The sequence below is a fragment of the Micropterus dolomieu genome, linkage group LG13 (assembly GCF_021292245.1).
Source record: "Micropterus dolomieu isolate WLL.071019.BEF.003 ecotype Adirondacks linkage group LG13, ASM2129224v1, whole genome shotgun sequence".
Lineage (NCBI taxonomy): Eukaryota > Metazoa > Chordata > Actinopteri > Centrarchiformes > Centrarchidae > Micropterus > Micropterus dolomieu.
The window spans coordinates 19,469,254-19,485,878 of NC_060162.1; the positions used below are offsets into that span (position 1 = coordinate 19,469,254).

Genomic DNA, 16,625 nt, shown 5'->3' on the forward strand with positions numbered 1-16,625 from the left:
GTGTTTGTATCAGTTAAAACCAAAGAAAAGAACACATTAGTCAGTTATTCCGTTTATTTGAAAGAAAAAATATAATTCTCTTTTCACAAAGACCTTCAGTATAAGTACCCTGACTGGTAACACAAATGATACACACATAAAAAAAGATTGAAAGAAGCACAGATGAGAAAAACACTTCTAAATGAAACATGAGCTTTTTTAAAATCATACAAATAGCGTCACTTTCACTCACAGGCAGATTTTAAAGGCGCACATCAAGATCACGTCATTACGGATGAGATGAAGAGGAGGGTGAGGTTTCTGTTTGTATTTAAGCTGCACATACACACCTCAGTTTGTGCTTCATTCAGACGCAAAACACTTCTTTGTCATACATGAACTGGTGTTGTCTTAACTAGTTGTCTTAACTAAATAGCTTACCAATGCAGAGCCAGCCAACCAGCAACAAGCTCGTGGTGAAACAGATAAAGTACATGAGGAAAAAACATTTTAACTTCTGATACAAAAAACAACAATGTAATACTGTATAGAAAGACACCTTAAAAATAGGAGTCACTGTATCCTATAATACAATACACAAGAACCCACTGAAGTGCATTTCATTTACCTTGCATGATTAGCATAATGTTGCTGACACAATTTTGCATCACCAATACGGAGTCAAAGTGCGCACGCCACAGCATGTTTACAACCAAACAGCATGATTAATGAAAACGGTCTATCTAAAATGTGTTGGGAAATCTGCAGCTGATGTACTGACTTGTGTTTAAATTAGATAAAAGGCTTGAATGAAATAGCTGGAAACTGGTGCTGCTGTGTGCAAACTGAGAGCAAATGGACTGGATGTGGTGCAGTGGCTGCTCAAGATGTTAAAATCAACACAAGACAACAATGCATACAGCACCACTTCTAAAGCAGCTGTCAGCCTGTTACTTATAATACAAATCAATGAAAATCAGCTCTTCCTTTCGGAGTGGATGTTTCCTCTCTTTGTGGTTTTTGACCGAACTCAGCCAGGACATCCGCAGGGAAGCAGCGCTAATGTTGCAATATAACCAATCGGGTCCATGTGTGTCTGATACAGAGACTAAACCAGCCCCTCGTGCTTATAAGCATGAATCCCTCCACAATATGAAGCTGTTTCGCCGTGATGAAGGTAAACTGGAGATATAAACAAGATCCACACATGTTCTGCAGTGAAATCCAAGCACCTTGGACAGAACTGGAAGGAGAAGAAGAAGCACAGCTGACGATCCAAATCAGTAATCCCAGCTCCTGTTGGGAATCCTTTAGGTTCAAATGATTCCAGTTCCTGAACGCTTGCAAGGCAGAGGGTTATAGTAATAACTGCAGCGTTATGGTCCTTTGGCACTGGGTGGTCATCAAGGATCTGATTTATAAATCATTTATGCTCCTTGTAAGCCTCAAAGCCCACATATTGTAATATGTTCTTCTGTTCATCTGTGAGAATAATGGCAGAGCTACGTTTGTACTCCTGTAGATCAGTATTTGTCCAAGGCCTAAAATATGGCCATGGGGATGTAAAAAAGTGTCCAAAGATAATATGGAGGAAGCTGTAGCTTTAAAGGACCTCGTTCATTTACAGTCATACGGAGGATTGTCATTCTCTTAGGATCGATTCTCTCGATGCAGAAGGGAAGATCTGTGTAAAAGAACATAGATAATCAGCGTCAATACGTTGATTTGTTATATGTTAGGGTTCAGACTTCATTGTTCTGGAGTGTGTGCATGTGTGTGTACACCCACCTAAGAGACCTACGACTGTCTTTCTCCATGTTGTTCTCGGGTCCTTCACTCTCATAGGAAGCCAGATGCAGCTCTGCAGCCATAAAACAAGACAAAGCCTGACTTTAATTTGTCCTCCGACTTGGTGCAAACTTCCGGACGGTAAACGCAGAGAATATTGTATACTGACCGTCTTCGCTGAAGACAGGCGTGGTGACGAGGTACTGGAGGATCCGGCGGTCTCTGTCAAACGGACAAACCACCTGACGCCATACCAGGAACTCGCTCACCTGCTTTGCAAGTTCCCACAGTTTCTGTTGGGACACAGTGACAACAGACTTTATTCACAAACTGACACCGGTTTAACAAAATGCATGTGGCTGGCTCTTGCAGCTCCAGGAAATACACAAATACCATTAAGATCATGAAGCACAAAAAGAAGATTGTCAGCAGTAAAACTGTTTGTTAATACCATCGGAGTAAAAAAGTAAAAAAGTAAATGTAATACTATTTTTAGCCACAAGGGGGAGACGTTAGATCACATGTAAAAGCCTCTTAACAAAGCCCATTACTGTGTAGTAGTTATATCATTTCACAGTGAATGATCAAATATTACTGTGTTTAAATAAGCTTCTATTTTTTTTTCACCATTAATATAATAAAACCTGTCATTTTAATTGTGGACTTACCTCAAAGTTAATGTGTCCGTTGGACAGCCTGCTGGCACAGCCTTCATTCAGGAAGTAGATATCTTTAATGAGGAGACTGAAGAAAGGAATCACAATCTGGAGGAAAGAGGCAACAGCAAGTTTATATTGACATTTTACATTTAGGGCTTTAGGTTTTTTTTCTTTCTAGAAGAATCCAGTGTGCTCTCCTACCTTCTCCTGGCTGCTGTGTGCGGTCTCAGACCTCTGGGTGGCGCCACGTAGCGCAGTGCGGTAGTTGCTGAAGTTACTGGAAGGGTCCATCTGGTGCTGCATGAGGTCAGACAGAGACAGACATTGATCAAACACATATACATACATTTTTAGCAAACAATGTAATTGCAACATAAAATCTTCAATCCACTTTATCACCAATGTATTCAGATTTTTACCTCCAGAATTTCGAACTTGTCGGTGTTGACTTTACTCCACGTTTTCCTCAGTCTGGCAACTGGACTCATGTTCATCCCAGCTGAGAGACAGAGATAGTGTGAGTATACAGTGTATTTCCAGATGCAGACCTAAGAAACTGAGCGGGCAGGACTGCTTCGAGCCTCCACTAACTCAACTTGTACTTCTTGAACTACAGCCTAAATTCCGACTGGCACTATATTTGGAAAGGATGGAACAACAATTTAACTACTTCAAACACAAGCTGTGACAAAGTGGTTTGTGAAATCAAGAATAAAGCTGATTCCTGCTGTATGTGGGGATGCTGCAGGATCTACTATCTTTATAATGTGTGCCGATACAGGTTTAAGCACCCTGGTGATTCTGCACAGAAATCACTTGTCATCCAAGCAGTCTTGGGGATGGAGCTATGTTGGCTGCATTTCATTGGTTAAATGTGAGTTTCTGTATGTCCGATACTCACTGATGATGGCCATGAGGGAGTTGAAGTTGCCGATGTTGAAACACTCCTGAGCCACGTCAATGAAGAACTCGATGATCCGTGCTCTGTGCTTCTTCTTCACTGGCTGTAATGAGAGAACACAACAGGAGGTGAATCACAGACTCCTTCGTCGCCTGCCAATAAATATCTGGACAATTTCAACCTTAATCATTTTTTATAAATACATGTTTTCTGAGCAGAAACCAGATATTGATTATGCTACAGGAGAAGTTTAAGGCATTTTGTTGTTTTATTAAGTTTTGTTTTGTAAGCATTGTGAAGTTGTTCCTTGGTCCATAATTATTTATATCAAACCCTAAATGGTCAACTGCTGCCTGTTTCAGAATGAAGCATAGATGAATAGCTGAAACTTGCCAAATAAACAACAAGAGCCCTGGTGTGTGTAAAACTGACTTATAGCAGAGATTTCTGAACTTTAAGTACAACATACCATACAGATCTCAGTGGCCACCAGGTAACTCAATCTGTTGAACCAGTTGATGTAGGCCTCCAGGTTACTGGTCTTGCGCTTCCGGAAGAAACCCTTAAAAAACAAAAATGATGGAGAAGACACATTTACTCACATGCATGTCCACAGAATTACAATTATACATGTTGTTAGGGGTTTTATCAGTATTTCCATATCATTCTTTCAGTATTTCATTGTTTTATGGACTAAAGTATTTTAGCAAGAAAGCTGAACTGGGTTGTGGGCTTTTAATACATTCACACTGTTTAATTCATGAAAAAAGCTACCCTTACTAGATTTTTCTGGAGTTCTCAACTGTATCACATGGTTCCCCTCAGCAGATGGTGCTAAGAGTACTGACAAAAGCACTGAGTAATAATGCACAGCAAATACTGAACTGAACTCTGTTTGCTGAGGAATACCATAAGATGCCGATGAAAGCCCTGGAAACAGCTGGACCTCAAGTTAAGATTTTTTTGTTATGATTAATTTTTTGGCTTTTTTTGTGGTATGTTGAGCACGTTTTAATTTTTTATCTTTCTATCAAAATCTGACCAGACAAATTCTGCTCAGCTCATACCTTTCTTAAGAGTAGCCACTAAATCATTTTATAAAAAAGGAACCCAAGGAAACAGATTGCTGCTGCTTGACAGCCCTCACACCCACTCAACCGTGGACCTGCACAGTGGAGTCTGTGACGTGTCTATTGTTATTCCCATCTCATTTCCAGAGACAGTCAGCAGTGGACCTGTTCGCCAGAGGAACTTTTATATAAATAAACATTATAAAAGCGCATTAAATAACCTTGACTTGGCCGTGATGATGTAATCCCAGAGATTCATGGCTCCATTAAATGCTTACACAACACCGGCAGCCCACTCCACTCCAAGCTTCCCCTCTACACTTCAGGACCCCTTACGCTGACTCAACCACTCTTTTATACAAAGTAGGTCTTATATAAGTGGCGCAGTACCGGTGAGGGCCGAGATGCAGCACGGTCACATACAACATATCAAAGCTTGTTCTCAGCAGTACTGATTGAAAACGACCCTTCAGCTGACTCACAGGACCACTTAGGAGGGAAAGAGCCCTTAGATGCACATAGACGCACACAGAATGGCACTTTCATACTGTGTCTGATGCATTTTCAAAAAAAAATAAAAAGCTACACAAATTCGCATGTATCTGCCAGTGGGATCTTTCATGTGGCTTCTAAAGCAAATTAACTTGAACTGAAGCAGACCACAAATTACACGCAAAGCAGACCCAAAATGAAGACACTTGAAATCAAAATAATAAAGGATGACTTGAAAATGACTACAATCTGGGGCTTTTCTGTATCGTTCTTTTGATGTTGATAATTATAAACATGTTTCTGTATTCTTAAGCCGCCTTTACACAGAAAAAGCTGTATGCAGCAAGCCATGGCTGTTAAATCCATCAGTCCGTTCATTCTGACTGGAATGAGTTAGTTTAATTTGAATGGTTTTGTGAAATCACTCATTTAATCTCGTAGTAGAAAGTAAGTCATTTACAAATCATTTTAATCAGCAACATAAAATACTATAAGGAAAAAGGAAATGAGGAACAAATCACATCTAAGAAATAAGTTTTCTGGTTGAGAGGTCGTGATTATGTTTACTCTCTGACAGGGTTGTGATAATGTGAAGCTGAAATATCTTCAGCTATGGTGTCCAAAAACAAGCTGAAGAAACTGGAGAGAGAGACAGAGCTAAAACACGGCGTGTGTTCATCCAAACTCAATTGTACCTTGTGGTTCTCCAGAGGATCCTTCATGGCGAATGTCTGGATGAACTCTTCAGGACCAATAAAACTTAATCTGTCCTGAAGGCAGAGAACAGGGAGAGAAAACCATCAGGACAACAATAACTGTAATTTATGACAAAAGACTGGAGATGGTGGTAAAAAAAATTTGTGACGAAGGTGGGCTGTAACTTCAATAAAGGGTCATTACAAAAACAACAAGTTATTCAAATCAGTAAAAGTTAGTGTAATGTCCTCTACAAAGTGGTTTAAAGATTAGGGCTGCCAGAAAAAAACAGCACATAACTGAAAGCAATAAAATCTTTAAGAGACTATAGATAAACTTTCTATATGCACAGCTGCAGCAAAACAGACCACACAAAGGGGTTTAAAGGAAAACAATAAAACTGAAAATAACAATCGTAAAACAACAATTCTGTCAAGTCAATACACAAGCAGAAAAAGCAGTTTAACATTTTTATTAAGTCTATAAATGTGTGTTCTTAAACACTGCTTTCACAGCACCAAAATAACAAATCTTCTAAATTTAGATGAGTTTACAAGGCCTGTAAAAAAGTATCTGCAGATCTGTCTCCAGATCTCATAACAGATGATTACACAGAAGAATTATGACGCATCGCAACTCTAAATATGAACAGATAAATAGAATAAGAGTCCCAAATCTTACCAGCTCAATGTGTGTGAGCTGCTGGGCGAGGATGAAGGGGTCATCACAGACGCTCATTACATCACTTCGCTGCCCCGAGGCCTGTTTGCTTTTCAGGGAAGCGGGCCGCTCCATTGCCACAGCGTTGAGCGCTGCAACAGCCTCCTCATACTGGCCGAGGGCAGATAGACGTTTGATCAGCCGCTGGGTCATCTGCTGCATGGCTCGCCAAGAGTACTGGAAGCATGACACAAACATAACACTAATCATTAGATGTACAGTCATGCTAGCTGCTCTGGGAGGCTGTACTTAGGCACAGAGGTGCTTTGAGCTAAACGCTAATAATCTCAGTGACAATGCTAACACGCTGATGTTTAGCAGGTATAATGTTTGTCATATTCACCATTTTAGTATAGAGTGTTAGCATGCTAACATTTGCACTTAACACAGTACTGATGGGGCTGAATTCAGTCATAAACCAAACGTTTGGACAAATTAGCATTATGACCTGATGAAAGCGCTGGTTGAAACATTGAGAGATCAGCAAAGTGACAAAGTAACAATTCTTCCTGGTATTTTTGGCAAGGATGTGGGTGTGCATACTTGAGCAGAGGTGCTAGCTATGGGCTAGTGTTGCTTGCCACCTTTAATCATTCCAGTGGTCTAACATACTATTCATCATGAGTCTGGCACAAGTTTGGCAACCAGCTGTGAAGCATTTGGGCCGCTGTTAAGCCGAGGGGCAGGGAGAGTCATAGACTTGTCATTACCCAGCAATTTTTCTCACCAGGAATCCCTTGCTACTTATTTGCTCATGTCTTCTTTGTTTTAAATTGTTTTAAAATGTAACAACTGTAGATTTGACACTAACCTCATCCCCTCGGGCCACATGGTGTGTCATGTCCTTGAGGCAACGCATCATCCTTTCGTCCCTGAAGTCGTACGGAAACGTCTCGGTCCACTCTGTTAGCAGCTGCACCAACTTAGGCGCCACCTCACGGAAACGGATCTAAAGAACAGCATGCGGCATGTTAGACAGTAGACTTAGAATATATATAATATAATTCAACAGCATTTATGGGTGTTTTCTATCTCGAAACAAAATCTAAACCTCGTGACCTTTATGTTTCAGCACAAACATAGCCACTGTGGTTTGTGGCTTTCTGAGACAATATTACTAAATAAGCTGCTATTACTTGTTCATATGTTTACTTTATTGTTTCCATTAAATGTGTCCCCTTCACTTTTATTTCCCTTGTGTCAGTTTGAAACAACTCTGTCTGACTGGAATTTCTTTGCTTATGAAATAGTCGATAAATATTTTCTCCCAAAAAAGAATTACAGAGGGGTTGTGTGTGTGTCTGTGGGTGAGAGAGTGTGACAACATTAAGGTGGGTGAGTTTGTGTGGGAGAGTGAAATGGAGAGAAATAATTATAACTGTGTTGTAATTATGTGCGCACGTGTGTGTGTGTGCGTGTAATCCGCCCACCTTATCCAGCAGGGTGTCTCCGGACCGCTGCTGCTCCACACACAGGTGACAAACCCTTGTCATGAGCTCATATGGGTGCAGGAAGAGGCGTGAACTCAGCAGGAAGGTGAACACATACGACCTCTGATGATGAGGAAAACAAAACATCTCTCAGAGACACGATGAGAAAGGACGACACAAACAGGACTGCTGCCATCATTCCTCTAACAGAGCAAGTCTGCTTCCAAGCACAAAAAGAAACGTGTTTCTCACAACATTTAGAGAGGTTTCCTGGTACTTACATCAGGATAGTAGTCAACTGTGGGAACCAGGTGCTGGATCAGCGCCTCAAGGGATGCTGAAACCAAACTGTTGTCATGGTAACACATTTCGCCATAGCTGGCGGTGACGCCGTGGCCGTAAAGTCGGCCTTTCGCTGACACAGAGTTGTTACGGCACGACTGCTCGCTGCCGCTACTGCTGCTGGTGTGACGGTATGCGCGTCCGGGACAGGAAGTGCTGTGCTGTCGCGGGCTGTGAGGCTGCGACGAGGAGTACGGGTTCTCTGAAAGCGCACAGCTGTTGTAATGATGCTCCTTTGCGGTCACAGAGGAGACAGAGGAGCTGCGATACGAAGTGTGAGGCTGTGGTATGTCGTAGGGGTTTTCTGAGGAAGAGTAGGCGCCGTTGTAGACGCTTTCCTTCGTGGGCTTTGGGGCGGTGCCGCTGCGGTACGGACTGTGAGGCTGAGGATGGTTGTTGTTGTTGTTGCCATACGAGTTGAACTTTCCAGCATACGGGGTTGTGGGAGGCATGATGACCTGTAGAAAAGACATGAGAAAATGAGAAATTGTTATTGAATAAAGCGGCCAGACATAATGTCTGTTTATGGGTAATCCATCAATATCTGGTATTTCATCACATACATGCAAAAATCATAGAAAACTCATTGTGCCATAAAGCAGTTTTGCTCATTGACTTGCAACATTGCCCACGGTGATGTATTACAGTGGTTCCCAAATTCCCAGTTTATGTCCCCTTAAAACAAAGCATTGTCTACTTGTGACAACCTTGTCATGTTTAATGCAGCCTGAAAGGCTAAAACTAGTACCAGTATCACCAGTATTTCACAAGACAATTGCAATAACTATAGAAAACACAGAAAACACAAATTATTTTTAAATTTAAACACAATTTTTTGTAACAGCCAAAGTGTGGACAAATTCATATAGTTATAGTCTCTTGGTATATTTCGTCATATCGCCCAGCCCTAGAGAAGGTGTGAATTAAGTAGTATGAATTTCCTGATTGAATTAAGACTGATGTATACTGTTCTTTCTTCTCCCAGAGCAAAATTTGACATAGGGCTGGACGATATGGCCAAAAATGTTATCACGATAAAAAGTTTCATATCTTTCGATATCGATAATTATCACGTATCAAATAGTTTTTTTCTTTCAAGTTTAAAGGCTGATTTTTGCTCCTGAGTGAAAGTTGAAGAAACCTGATGGTTAATTGTGGCTTAAACTTTTCTTTATGGCCAACACTTGATGACAAAGAGTGGATCACATCACAAATCTGAGATAGAACATTCATTCAAAATATTTATGATAAAATCTTTGTTAACAAATATCTTTAAATAAAATTAAGTAAAACCTTTTTCAGTCCTTTTTCCTCAACAGAATAAACATCTTAAAGAAAAATTAAGTCCTAACTCGTGTATGATTCAAGTGAATAAAATCAAACATTTATTGAATATTTATTGAACATTTGTTATATTTTTATTGAAAAAAATTATATTGCGATAATTATTGTTATTGTTTTATTGTCCATCCCTAATTTGACATCTTCATACACTTTTGTTGTCCAATCAACAGTCCAACCCCCAAATGTTTTATTTAATTAATACAGATTAAAAAGCAGAAAATCCACAGATGGAAGAAGCTGGAAACAGCACATAATAAATACGTGGTTTTGTTGTCTTAAAACAGTTAGCATGCCTTTTAGGTTAAAAAGATACTTTTTCATTAGTTGTTCAAACATCAGTGTTTAATGATAAACAATGTTGCTTTTGAAAATGCTGTTGAGGACTGACCATCTTTCAGTCCCTCTCTTTTATATGAATCAAAAAATCATTACTACAAATCATGACTACACTACTCCTTTGGTGATGTGTTTTCCTGCTACTATACTATGACAACCCCTCCCACTTTCACGCCCTGGTTATGTGGTTGATGTTTTTTGCTGTGAGCAACTCGATCACGCAAAGCAGAGACTTAGACGTGTCTTTGAAAGTAATAACACTTAATTACATAATTTTACCCCCACTCTGTTTACTATTTTGGCTTTGAACTGTTGAAAGATACCTCCTTGTGAAATTCACTTTCCCTCAAAGTAATTCTGTAAAAAGAAAAAACAATTTTTTTTAAGGATTTTTTTCCACTGTCTCGTACTTTATTTTTTGTCACATTCTTGGAGCTAGTTTTTTGGCATCAGGGCTGCATAAGGAAAAGAAATAGGCCAACAGATGGATGATCTCAAGACAGCAATTTTTGTCTTAATGGTGTAGATAATTGGATCTGGGGTAGGTAAGCTGATCCCAGATCACCACAAAGGCGTGATCTCTGCTTTAACTCTGGAGCCATCTTTATCCTGCTACTGTTGTCTGTCTAGGAACCACATGCCAGCGTAAACCGAGCCACACACACACACACACACACATACACACACACACACACACACACACACACACACACACACACACACAGCGATACACATGCATGTACACTGTGCCAGAAAACAAAACCCTGCAGGAATCCAGGAGACTTTTGTTTGTCCATCACAGTGCCGACAGAGGAGTGTCTGCCTGAGCCAACATCTTACACACACACACCACGTCCACCATGGCGCCTAGCCCCATGCCGGTATAATCCAAACACACACACACGTCACACATAAACAAATGATGGCTTGAGCGACACACACACATGCACTCTTGTGTACCACAGCGCCTGGCGTCATGCCAGTGTAAGCCAGTCCAGTGCCAGCCCCTCTTCTGAACTCTGTGATCTGTGCTGTTTTCCTTCTAACTCGGCTAAAAGATTACAGTGGCTTTACCTTCCTAAAGTTACAATATGTAGTCTGGAAAAGCACAGCTCTGGTGGTCAAGTTGAGATAAGAATCTACTGAGTAATATTTACTACAGTCTGGATGTCGATTTTCTGTCTCCAAGCTTCTGTTTGCATTGAAAGGTGACCTTATGCAAATGGAAAAACACATCTAAAAATTCTAAACCAATCTTGGGTTTTCCAGACTGACTTCCTGAAAAGTTGACCCTTTAGATAGTTGTGGCTTCCATGCAGCAGCACTGAAATTTTACTCTCTCTAAATCATAGGTTAGGCTCTCTACGGACAACTTAATGATGGCGTTGGGAGCATAATTTTATATTTAAAGCATTGTTTAAATTCTCTTGTTTGTAAACTTTTGAAAAATTGCAGCCTTACAAAAATTGGTTTGATGTGGTAATACAAATATAGGAAAAGGCAGAAATGTACATTTTTGTTAGGACATTGCTGAGAAAAAAACACAAGAATATTTAAATACTCTATACTCATTGCACGCTTTAAAGTTCATTTTGTACTGTGACACAACAGACAGTATCTCCTGTGTGGACAAATGGCACAGTCTGTAGTGTGTGGTGCCTAAAATGTCATAACCCGGTTCATCAAAAGGTTAAAAGTAATTGAAGGTTTGATGGAGCTGCTTGCAAATATCGTCTGCTAATGGATTTAAACCAGTAAAATGTGTCCAAACTGCTTCAAAGAGACATCAGTATTTGGTGTTTGGTGTTGTCAAATATCATACTGTATGAGGGTTTTTGACTCTGACATGAATAAACTGAGTAAGGGTTGTTGGTGTTCATCCATTTGTTTTGCAGCTGGGCTTGCTTCCTCCTTAGATCCCTGCAGATTAACAGAAGCACTGATGGCTTAAGTCTAATTTCACCCCAGTTGGTTCCAGAGCTGAAAACAACCTAAATCATTCAACTTTAGGCAGACTATTTTTTTCTAAATAACATAATGTGTTTTTTTTTTAAAGGTACTCCCAGCTATGCTGAGGCCAGTTTTAACAGGAGGGGGAGAATGAGGGGGAGGTCTTCAACAATAGAGGTATTATCTATCCTGTCATGGCATTAACAACCGCACAAAGACCCTCGGGAAGAGATCAGAGCAGATCACGGCAGATCAGACGCACATAACAGCGTTCACACACTCTGCTTGCCACTGTATGCCGTGCCCTGCCTCTGATGAAACGAGGCTGGGATCATTTTTACACAAGACATACTACCAAAGCTAGACTTTCTCATTCTTCTGCAAGGTGTGAACTCTTTTTATGCCTTGACAGGCATCATCTACTGTGAGGTCATGCGTCGTAAGTCCACACTTATTTGCCAAGTGCAATAAAGGTAAAGCAATCGGTCTTTGTGACTTTGGTGAAGCAGCATACTGAAACTCGCATATTGACATAAGCAGATATAACTGCACGTGGCCCAAGGATCTTGAGGGCAGCAGCAGTGCTCATTTAGTTTACAGTGTAAAACATAACAGTATAACCGTGCATCGTGGTGGGAAAGCAGCTAACTTGGTCAGTCTAAATTGTCCTTATTCAAAGCCAATTGACTCCAATGAACATCTACATACCCGCTGACCTAATAATAGACAGTGCTGAAACCCCCTGAAGTTTAACCACAACAGGAGCTGAAAGGAACAAGAGAAGATTTGTTTGTAAAGACTCCTGCTTTTTGTGACGTCTAATCAAATTTGAGGCCTTTAAGCAGAACCAGGAGCTAGAAACCAATTCAACATTAGTGTCTTTCAACAGCTAGCTGTGAAGCACTGTGAAGTTGTGTGTTTTTTAATTTACGGACTAGTTTGTTGTGATTGGGATATATAATCACTTCCACTGGGGCTTCTAATAAGTGCCATTATCTGTGTTCACAATAGGAATGTCAAGCCCCTTTAAGTGTAGTAACTTCAGCATGTAGGTTAATGCAATGTGGACACATGGTGTGAGAGAAAAGTTGTCAAGAGAAGCAGAAGGCACCGCCTGCACCTGATAAGAGGACCTGTGAAACTTATCAGACTAGTAAAAGGCCAATGTAATGCAATGCTATCTCTTTTCCACTTTGGACTTTATGCACTTTGACACTAATAAACTACAGCAGGTAAGGAGTGTGAGCAAGACAAGCGTGTAAGTCTGAAGGAAACCCTTCACGGTCAGCCTTTATTTGTAACAATAAATGAGGTTAAAGTCCAGGCTGTGCTCATCGCTCGTGGTTATGTCAAAGAGGCACACTAAACTGTTTTACACGTAGATGATTTAACCCTTTAAACAGCACCACTATTCACAGAAAGCCTTAAGACGTGGTCAGTAACCAGAGCAAAAAGAAAAACAAAGGAGGGGAGGAAGAATCCCTTTTTCCCTTTCCTCCAATGTTGAGAGGATTTCACTCTCCAACTTTGATTTGTTACTTCCTGTGAGAGGTGAAGTGACTATCCTTGACATCAGAATGTCATGAAAGCCAAGTAAGATGAATCTACGATGCCTCACTTAACAGAGTGGAGACAGACTTTTCCTAATTATGTGATGAACTGCTTCTGCTCTTGAAATGACAGCTGGCAGTGGTGCAGAAATTGTCAGGTTTTGGTGAATGTGGTACAGACTTTGACCAAGGAGCCTTCAAATTCCCTATACAGAAAAATAAAATCAGGGGCAATCTAAAAAGAAACTCTTGATATAATTTTTGCCTTACCACATTTCTCATCCTAACACTTACAGGGACTTTCAGGGTCTTGCGGAAGCAGAAACAAGCCAACAAATATGATTTAACAGCTGAATGTTTTTAGGTTCTGGACTGGTTAAAGTGGTGGTTAAAGTAAGCAAGCCATTTATAGACATAACCTTGGACAAAGGGGAATTGTATTGGTAATTTTTCACTATTTTCTGACATTTTTAGACCAAATTATTAATCGATTAATCAAAAACATAATCTGCAGATTAATCAATAATGAAATTAATTGTTACAGCCCCACTTCAGTCCATTTATTTAATGGAGTAGTCTGTTTCTTCTGTATTAATGACATTAAGGACATAAATACATGTGCCGGTCGAGATTTTATTTTGTTCTAGATGTCCAAGTACCTGCATACCCATAATCATGAACGTTTTTTTACAATCTGTATCACAGTTCTCTTCATGCTTGAGGTCTGAGACTCAACCTTTCAGGCCACTCTGCACCATTACCACCAGACTGTAATCGTCATCATCACCTGACCAAACTTGCCAAACTAAACTAGGAGAGCTCAAACAAACTGGCCCCCTCACGCTTGAGTAGGCACTCAGGTCAGATGAGGTCTGCAGCCGCTGTCAAAACACCAGACGCTGGAGGCCGCTGACCATTTGGAAAAACCTGCAACTACAAACTGATGGACAGGCAAACAGAGCCGGATCCAGACACAACACTCAGATCAGCTGGAGAGATATGTGGAAGACAATTCACCCACTGCTGCTCCTGTTTTCATCTTTTATTCCCATGCACGCATTTCCTTGTGTGTAGGCTCTATACACGCACACCCACAGGGTTATAAGTGCACTGAGGCACTCAAGTGTACACACACACAAACACACACACACACACCTATCCCTTGTGCGATCTGGTAGGCTAGTACAGTATTAACCTAGAGTCAGAAAGGATAAAGACACTTTATCTCCTCTGCTGCTGCGATATAATAAACCTAAGCTTGTGTAAGGGGTTCTCTCTCTCTCTCTCACACGCAGACATTTTCTATTCTCGTTAAACCCACAGATCTCACAAACCACTGCCTCACAGCACAACAAGAACAATTTATATTGAGATCAAAGTTGGAAAACAACTGGATGTGACTGTTTTTAGACCAGTTGAAGCCCTAAATGTTGCCGGTGCTCCTCAGACTGCCTTTGTGTTAATTATTGAATAAGTTAAACCATTTAATTTGAGGTTATTTTAAGCAGCCTGTCACAGTAAGGGTGCAAATTGGGAGAACACTGAGGCATACATTTCAGCAAGTTAAGAGACCAGTGGTTTATATAGAGGTGTGTGGAGGGAATAAAGTCTGTTTAGTCAGAAGTAGCCTACCCACACCCATTGTCTTTTTTCTTTTCCCTACAGACATACACACAATCTGTTATTCTCTCTCTCTCTCTCACACACACACACACACACACACAAACACACATGCACACGCACTAAGCCACCATGCCTGGTCTACATTATGGGTGTCTGACTGAGTCATAACACAATAAAAGTAAAAGCTGACTGTGAAAAAGCCATGCTGTGTAACCACAGTCCCATCACAGGTGCTGGTGAGTAACTTGTGTTTGTGTCTGACAGCCAGTCTAATTATATACTCACATGGGTGGTAAACAATAACAACAACAAATGCAAGTAGGAGGAAGAACATACACATTTGGCAGGATCATGTTAGCACTGGCTTGTCCAATATCACAAGACTGAACAAAAGCTTTTGAGTGAACATTATTTTCAGACTATAAAGTTTCATTTTAGGAAATTAAGTTTGTTATAAAACATGAGATATACCTTAATTATAAAGAATCTAGGCAACCTGATGCTAAATACCTTCAAGCAATGAAATAAAACCTTGTAAAAAAAAAAAATTCTGACTATAAACGTTCATTTTGAAAAAAGTAAAATGTCTTATTATTACCCTAATAAACGTCTCCAGGAGTTACATAACAGATTTTAATCCAGTAGAAATACTCTGACTATGAAGCTTAATTCCTAAAAGAATAAAGTGCACAGTTTCTACAAACAACCCCATCATCCACACCCTGAACAACTTCACTTAATGTTACCTCTTGTGTGTGATGCAGCTCAATGTCTGAATTCAATCTCTCGTTCACTGGCAGAAAGAGTTGAAAAAGAAAAGAAACAAGACTATCCAATATATTAGTAATCTCCGATCCGGATAAAGCTGCACGGTGTGTAACATACAAGTCTCTCAGCAGTGTATCTGCGCCGTGCTCTGCTCTATTGTGTCTCCGCTTCTCATAGTTGAGTCAATTTGAACCAGCAGCGATGCGATAATGAGCCTCAAAGCGAGGCGTATTCAAATGAGTTCCATAGAGCCGGGAAAAACGTCCAATGGCTGCACGGGGGCGGGTGCCTCCAGGGACGGTGCGGACCAATCGTAGCGAAGGAGTCGAAAAATCGAAATCTCCGGAGATTTTGATTGGCTGTGTCGCTGTCTGTCGAGTTCTTTCTTTTCAACCGCAGCCAGGAGCAGCAATGTTTTTGTAGGAGAGCTGAAATATGGAAGGTGTAAGGTTTCTACCCACGGAATGTGAGTGTGTGGCTGTAAGTGGGTCTCAGTGACTTAAAAATCAATAGTTTGTTAGAGAGCATAAGCTTTTAAGTTTGGTTTTGAGTTTGTAAAGTTACATGTTGTAAATCATGCCATTAAGCACTGTTAGGGAAAGTTGCTGGGAGGATTGCAAAAATCCTGAGAAAGAAAATTAACTAGCTACTTTACAACTATAAGCTATTCTATTGTTAGAAAGATGATATTTGTGAATTAAAAACATAGTCTTGAAAAATAGATTTGCATATTGTAGCATTGTTTTTGCATATTAGGTAATTATTTCCTACAATGTTTACTTCCTACCTGCCTTAGGCTGCCTTTCATTTCAGCGCTGTATGGAGATCAGATTGCAGTGGATGGCAGATATAGACAGATGGAGCATAGTGCAAAAGATGCTGGAATAAATATTATGTGCAGGTGTTATTTACTTGAGGTAGGTGGATTTCATTTGTTTATTTGGTGAAAACATCTGTCTCATCTATATATAGCAAAC

The 16,625-nt window shown here is 40.3% G+C and overlaps 1 protein-coding gene across 1 annotated transcript; it reads right to left on the reverse strand.

Moving 5' to 3' along the window:
- Positions 1-39: 39 nt before the first annotated feature.
- On the reverse strand, positions 40-15,813 carry LOC123981294 (ras-GEF domain-containing family member 1B-B-like). The gene is made up of 14 exons (XM_046065984.1): positions 15,627-15,813; positions 8,017-8,535; positions 7,736-7,858; positions 7,117-7,254; positions 6,267-6,482; positions 5,585-5,659; positions 3,797-3,889; positions 3,328-3,430; positions 2,846-2,925; positions 2,628-2,723; positions 2,436-2,531; positions 1,937-2,060; positions 1,768-1,840; positions 40-1,663 (listed from the first exon to the last, which is right to left on the reverse strand). The coding sequence occupies exons 2-14, from the start codon at positions 8,527-8,529 to the stop codon at positions 1,630-1,632; spliced, it is 1,764 nt and encodes a 587-aa protein (XP_045921940.1). The 5' UTR covers positions 8,530-8,535; positions 15,627-15,813; the 3' UTR covers positions 40-1,629.
- Between the last annotated feature and the right edge of the window lie 812 nt (positions 15,814-16,625).

Coding starts and splice junctions, on each gene's coding strand:
- LOC123981294 (XM_046065984.1), bottom strand. CDS start 8,529: ATGCCTCCCACAACCCCGTATGCTGGAAAGTTCAACTCGTATGGCAAC. Junction 6,483..7,116: donor ATGTGGCCCGAGGGGATGAG/GTTAGTGTCAAA, acceptor TCATGCTTCCAG/TACTCTTGGCGAGCCATGCA. Junction 5,660..6,266: donor AGCTCACACACATTGAGCTG/GTAAGATTTGGG, acceptor CTCTGCCTTCAG/GACAGATTAAGTTTTATTGG.